General features: G+C 40.3%; 1 protein-coding gene across 1 annotated transcript; it reads left to right on the forward strand.

The window, feature by feature from the left end:
- Positions 1 to 1,312: 1,312 nt before the first annotated feature.
- Positions 1,313 to 4,202, forward strand: LOC138868055 (histone-lysine N-methyltransferase PRDM16-like). Its single transcript, XM_070145558.1, has one exon. It carries the CDS (start codon positions 1,338 to 1,340, stop codon positions 3,084 to 3,086), a length of 1,749 nt encoding a protein of 582 aa, XP_070001659.1. The 5' UTR covers positions 1,313 to 1,337; the 3' UTR covers positions 3,087 to 4,202.
- The last annotated feature ends 3,298 nt before the right edge of the window (positions 4,203 to 7,500 follow it).

A 7,500-nucleotide genomic window follows, 5' to 3' on the forward strand; every position in this document is an offset into this window, starting at 1 on the left:
TTTTTATTATTTTTTTTTTTTTTCTTTCCTCTTTTTCGTCTTCGTTCAGGTCGATTTGCTCTTAATAGCCTCGCATTCTCGGAGAATCCCCAAATTACAATCGTTCTCTCTCTCTCTCTCTCTCTCTCTCTCTCTCTCTCTCTCTCTCTCTCTCTCTCTCTCTCTCTCTCTCTCTCTCTCTCTCTCTCTCTCTCTCCTTTCTTTCTTCCTCACTTTATTTTCTCCTTTCTTTTTCCCGCCAAAACGACGTGACAACCAGACCTCAAGCAGACGTCTGAGAAAGAGAAAGAGAGAGACAGACAGACAGACAGAGAAATTCGTGTTTTCCGGGGCTTTTTAAACGTTCCGCGGAATGAGAGAGACCGGAAAGCGCCACAAGCGGGAAAGACCAAGTTGAAGACGAGCCGAGAGATCGCGTTCAACCTCAGTCACGTGATTTTCGCACGATCGGATGCCTCGCTGTTGACGGTGTGGTTTGATTTCTGTGATATGATCGTGCGATATATTTCTCGTCGCGCGATTAACTTTCCTTTGTCTCCGTTTTACTTTCACTTTACTTGTCTTTTCCTCTATTTTTTGTCAATAATAGTAATTCAAAATTACAGTAATTATTATCAATTACCTATCCTGAGAAATATATATATGTATATATATATACATATTGTAGAGGAAATTACAGGATTTGTAGTTAAAACACATTCAGGAATCACAAAATGAGATTATTTCTTTAAAGAAAGATAAATTTTGAAAAAAAGGTGGCGATTCTTACGTGATAGTAATAAATAACCCGAATGAAAATGGTAATTAGATGCTAAATGAGGTAACAAAATCTAAGCACTCTTATCGCCAAATTTCGCAGTCGTTACAACAGTCACATCAAAATTTCATTTTATTCAACTACATTACCTTGATTATTTTTCACTTGCCCCATTGGGAGTGAAAATGCGCTTCAGTTAGTAACCAAAGACAATCAGAACATACGTCATAGGCTGTTGCTAAGATGTAGGTCACCTTGCATCTTTGCAATTGAAGGAAAAGTGTAGTGTGCGTGCATGTGTGTGTGTGTGTGTTTGTCTGTGTTTGTGTGTGCATGTGTGTGTACATGTGTGTGTGTGTGTGTGAAAGTTAGAGAGTGAGTATGTAACACTGTGAATTAGAACATGAATTTTAACACTAAACCAATTCCAGAATTCAAATTAATCAACCAAGCTATCAATGCCTTGTATTTCATTCGTATTTTCCCAAACTGCAACTTTTCCCCTGTGAGTTGCCAGAAGCACGATGTCTAACGCCCTTCTCTCCCCCCAGGCCGCCGACAGCCTTCGGGGCGCCGCCTGATGTTGGTGCCTCGGGCCGCCCCAACCTGCGCCATGCCTGCTGCTTCGCCCTCCCGCCCTACCCCCGCCGCCCCCAGGCCCTTCACGCCCGCCCCGGGGTACGCCCAGTACCACATGGCAGTGGTACATGCGTCGCACATGCCCACTGGATATGGTAGTCGACCTTCGCTCCCCAGCCCGCGGTACCTCGGAGTGCCACCTGGCAACCACCTGGCAGCGGCACTCACTCAGCCGTCGCCCCCAGGACTGCCCAGGTCACGCTCGCCGCGCCCTTCCCCCGTCCAGTACGAGGCTGTGCAACCTCCGGCGAGAGCCATGCCTCCCGCATTTCGCCCTGTGGGCATCCACGGCGCCCTCAGCTCGCCCAAGCAGGCGTCCGTGTGCCCCGAGGCCCGTGGCTCGTACCCGGCGCCTGAACTCCCCGAGAGCCACCCGGTGCAGTGGCCCTCCGACGCGCCCCTGCCTGGCTCCGACATGCCCTTCGACCTCTCCACGCACAACCGGGAGCCCCGCATGTCGCCGGCCTCCAGACCTCTCGACCTCTCGGAGTCGGAGCAGCCGCTCGACCTCCGAGTGAAGAAGAGGCATCAGGAGGAGGACGAGAACATGAACATCGTCGTGCGCCGGACGCCGCCCACGCCGCCCCGACGGCCCGTCTCGCCCAAGTACGTGAGCGCGGGCCACGGGTTCCGGTCACCGCACCCGCACGAGGCGCCGCCCGCGCCCGTGGAGAGTGAACACAAGACCAGCAGCCTCCCGCTGGTGCACGTGACCAGCCCGGTCAGCACGCGCACGCCGCCCGTGGTGTATCCCCAGCCAGTCCACCAGCCCGTGCACCACACCGTGCACCACACTGTGCACCAGAGTGTACATCAGACTGTACACCAGCCTGTTCCCGTGTACACTGAATGTCGACCTCTACCTCCGGCCTCGTCTGTCAGACCGCCCTACCCCATGATGGGTCTTCCTCACAACGCCTACCACCTGGGCCCGCCCGCAGGGTCCCCGCAGATGGTGGCAGGGTACAGAGGGCCTCCGCCCGGACCGCAGGGTCATCCTGCCCTCTACCAAGTCGTGGGAGACCGCATGCCGAAGGGCGTGACCCCGCACACGGAGCCCCATGGGCCGTCCCCAGTCCTCCCAGGGATGTCCACCGTCAAGCCGCGCGAGCGCTACGCATGCAAGTTCTGCGGCAAGGTGTTCCCTCGCTCGGCCAACCTGACGCGGCACCTGCGGACGCACACGGGCGAGCAGCCGTACAAGTGCAAGTTCTGCGAGCGCTCGTTCAGCATCTCGTCCAACCTGCAGCGCCACGTCCGCAACATCCACAACAAGGAGAAGCCCTACAAGTGCCGCCTCTGCGACCGCGCCTTCGGCCAGCAGACCAACCTGGACCGCCACATGAAGAAGCACGACTCCGACGGCCCCACGATCCTCGACGGCAGCCCCAAGCGGTACACGTCGCGGCCGCGGGAGGAGGCGACGACGACTGCGTCCGAAGAGAAGGACTCCTGCGACCTCAGCGGGTCTTTGGAGAGCCGCAGCGACATGGTCGGGCCCGAGGAAGACGACGAAGAGGATGAGTACATTGATGTCGAGGAAGAGGACGAGGACGAGGACGAAGAGGACCTCGGAGAGAAGGAAAGAGAAAAAATATCCTGCGCCGTGACCATAAAGTCCTCGGCGACTCCCATGGAAGTCGACGGCGCCGAGGCCATGGTGCAGCCCGTGGCCGTCATCACTGCGTGATTCCTTCTTCTTTTAGTACATCCTAAAAGTGTCCTCGGAAAAGACTCGAGTGCAGGATAGGGATCACTGTTAAGACGAACTTTTAGTCACGGCAGTAAACCAGAAACGTTTGGTCCTTTAGACATTATCTGTACCAAAAACACCAAGTGATGCCATTGTGGAGACCTTATCTTAGCAGTGAGAATTGTTTCCTGTCTAATGACTACCTAATGTTCAATCTTCTCGTTCGATGAGAGTTGGTTGAACATGGTTGTGAATACGGAAGAAGGAAGAGCAAAGACAATTCAGGAAGTGTCTCACTCTCTGTCCTCGAACTTATCTTTATTTAAGCCTTAAACTCTTCCTGCTGGAATTGATTTCTTGTACAAATTTCCGACCAACTCACGCGTATGGGTAACAGAGTGCAACATACCTTAGTCCGGCCAACTTGAGAAATGAAGGTTCCTTGTGAATTGTTATATATATTATGTATATACTTGAAGCCAATGTGCTCACAGACATTGAGAAGGAGAGGAAGTATCTGTAATTTTTAAGTAGCCCACTGTAGTACAACTAGCCTAAGTGCATCGCCGTAGTCAAACACCAACTATAGGTTCACGCTTAAATAAGTCTCCTTCACCCTTTTCCTTCCCAGTCCCATTCTTATGGTCTTCTCCTACCTTGAAAATCCACGTCACGACGTCTCAAAGCAGGATGTTAGAAGGAAAACCTTTCCCTGTTGAAACCCCCACGCCCATCTGGAACCCCATCGCCCGAACGCTGCAGAGGAAAGCCCAACCTCTGCACGAAACCCCCTGCTTCCCACCCTGTCTCCCCTACGTGCCTTGGCGTCATAGTTACAGCTAGAGCAACAGCAACGGGTCTTCAAGATGATCAGGGACTTGGTCTCAGCCACTCTGAGGGCGTCTGGTCGTCAGGTTGCCCCGACTGCGACTGTCATGACTGAAATGATAGAACCTCGTTCTTTAGGCTTTAATTTGTCATCCGTCGGAGATCTGTGCACCTTTCTGTAATTTTTGTAATGGTTTCCAAAAGACCCCGTCTACACGCCCTTTCTCTCTCTCTCTCTCTCTCTCTCTCTCTCTCTCTCTCTCTCTCTCTCTCTCTCTCTCTCTCTCTCTCTCTCTCTCTCTCTCTCTCTCTCTATTTATATATGTGTGTGTATACATATACATATATATATATATGTATGTATGTGTGTATATATATATATATATATATATATATATATATATATATATATATATATATATATATATATGTATGTATGTATGTATGTATGTATACACACAAACACACACATCTCCCTCTCTTTCTCTCACGTAACATCTGCCTAGAGTTCTAACTGACATTTAAAGGAGCATAGTTATAACTACCATCTTAATATGATCAACATTGATGTCTATATCTGTTTGAAGCTGCCATTTAAATCTGTCAGACTGTTTTCTCGAGATCTAAACGACCTTAGTCTACCATTGTTTCCGTAAATGTTCATTATCTTCTTCCCAGTATTCTTCAACTTTCCTTCCTCCTTCGTTACCCTCTGGACGTAAGTGACGAGTCGTATGGTGTTCATGTTGAATTCCGTTGCCAGCTAAATTCGTAGACATGACATTGATCTACGTATCGTGAAATTGCCCTACGAAAGATGTGGCCCTGTCACTTCGAAAGTATCATCAACCACGCGTTACAAAAGGGTGCCATCCATACTAGTGTCATACTATTTCGCGTCTTAGTGGATGTCACACCTTGACACATACCATAATATTACACGTCTCTCTAGCACTCCAGGTCCAACTGCTCTCAAGGAACAAACAAGAGCCAGCAATTCAAATTCCGCCCCCTCAGAATGTGAATATACGTGTCACATATACATAGATAAATATACAAATGAAGATATACATATATTTACATATAGGTCAGTACAAGCATGATATAGTCGCAGTCGATGTGTCATATATAGACAATTTATTTTCCTCTCGTGGGTTAGAGTGTATGATGATTCTATAATCTTGTATAAGCCTCAAAATATATAAAAGAGGCCTCGCTAGTCAGGCGATCACATGGTGCTAAAATGAGATTTAAAATTTATGATATATTAAAGACCTTTTATGAAATTATTCTTACTGTAGGTATAAGAGAAAACACAATTTGTTAGTTTTGGAAATAAATATGACAAATGTAATGTTAGTGTCTATACCCCCTGCAGATTGCCACCAGATTATGAAATAAATAAAAATCATTGAAGTATTGACGGCTTAATATACCCGGTCTCAAGACAGTAATTGCTATCTGTAATCTCCAAAATACATTGCACTTATAGTCTAAATTATTGGTATATACGAATAGTATAAAAGTAAACTAAAATTATTAATAAAATATCACTAAGATTATGACATTATTAATACCGCAGTTAATAGCATTTACATGATTAATTTCCACTTTCAACAAAACATATATGATAAAAAAAAAAAACAGCGATGAATATAACTCCTTCATAATGATCTAGTCAAGAATCACCAAAAAGACAGTTAATAAAAGTAATGAGAGCTGTGATAATAACAGGAATTAAAAATAATAATGATAATTAATTCACATAATACCAATAATAGCAATATACATTTTCTTTCAATGGAGCAGTGTTGCTATACATAAAGATCCCATTGATAATAGATGATAATGGTCATATCAATAATGATACTGATATGTTGATACACAGTGATATTGATGATGAAATTGATGATGATAACGATGGTGATGATGATGAGGAGGAGGAGGATAATGATGATAAAGTTAGTAAAGATAGAGATAGTGCTAATACGAATGATAATGGAACTACTATTACTACCAATGATAATGATAATAATAATGATTATTATAATAATGATAATGATACTGATGATGATAATAATAATAACAATGATAAATAACAGTAACAACAGTAATAATGATAATGATAATAATAGTAAAAAACAAAAATATCAACATCAATAACAGTATAATAGTAATGATGAAAATTATAGAAATGATAATAATAATGATAATAATAAAAATAACAATAATAATAATGATGATAATAATGATAATGATGATAATAATTATAGTAATGATAATAAGATAATAGCATTGATAATCATAATAACAACAACAGTAATGTTACTAATAATGATAACAACAATAACAATCAAAATTATAGTAGTGATAAAAGTAATAAAAATGATGATAATGATAGTAATGATAATGATAAAGATAATGATCATAATGATAATAGTGATAATAGTAATAATAGTAATAATAATAATAGTAATAATAATAATAGTAATAATAATAATAGTAATAATGATGATAATAATGATAATAATGATCATGATAATAATGATAGAAATAATTATAACAATAACAACAACAATAATAACCATGATATTAGTATCAATAGTAATAATAATAGTAATGACAATAATAATGATATTCACAATGATAATGATAATGATATTGATAAGGATAATGATAACAACAACAGTAATGATAATGATAATAATAATGATAATGATGATAAAAATAATGATCATAACAATAATAATAAAAATGATAATCATAATAATAATCATCATCATAATAATGATGATCATAATAATAATAATAATAATAGTAATAATAATAATAATAATAATAATAATGATAATAATGATCATAATAATAATGATAATAATAATAAAAATAATAATAATAATAATAATAATAATAATAATAATAATAATAATAATAATAATGATGATGATAATGATAATTATAATAATGATAATAATAATAATAATAACAATAACAATTATAATGATAACAACAATAACAATACTAATAATAATATCAATAATTATGATGATAACAATAATAATGAAAATAATGAAAATAACTATGATAATGATAGTAGTACTACTACTAATAATAATGATAATAACAGCAGTAATAATAATAGTAATAACGATAATAATGATGATGATGATTATGGTAATAGGATAACAATAATGATGATTACATGTTAATAGTAATATAAATTGTAATAATGAAATTGATAAAATCAATTACCATTACTATTATTGCTGATATTCTTATCATTCATATTATCATCATTATTAGTTATTATTTTTATGATCATTAATGTCATTATTATCATTTATCATCGTTGTTACTACTATTACTACTAGTATTATCATTATCATCATCATTATCATTATCATTATTATCATCCTTATTATCATTTTACTATCGTTATTATTACTTATTATCATTATTGTTATTAGTGACCGTAGCATTAGTACTAGTATTAGTATCAGTACTATCATTAATAGTAGTAATATCATTATTATTACCATTTTCGTTTTCATCAATATTATTCATATCATTGATGTTATCCTCA

The sequence above is a fragment of the Penaeus vannamei genome, chromosome 34, assembly GCF_042767895.1.
Source record: "Penaeus vannamei isolate JL-2024 chromosome 34, ASM4276789v1, whole genome shotgun sequence".
NCBI classification, from domain to species: Eukaryota; Metazoa; Arthropoda; class Malacostraca; order Decapoda; family Penaeidae; genus Penaeus; species Penaeus vannamei.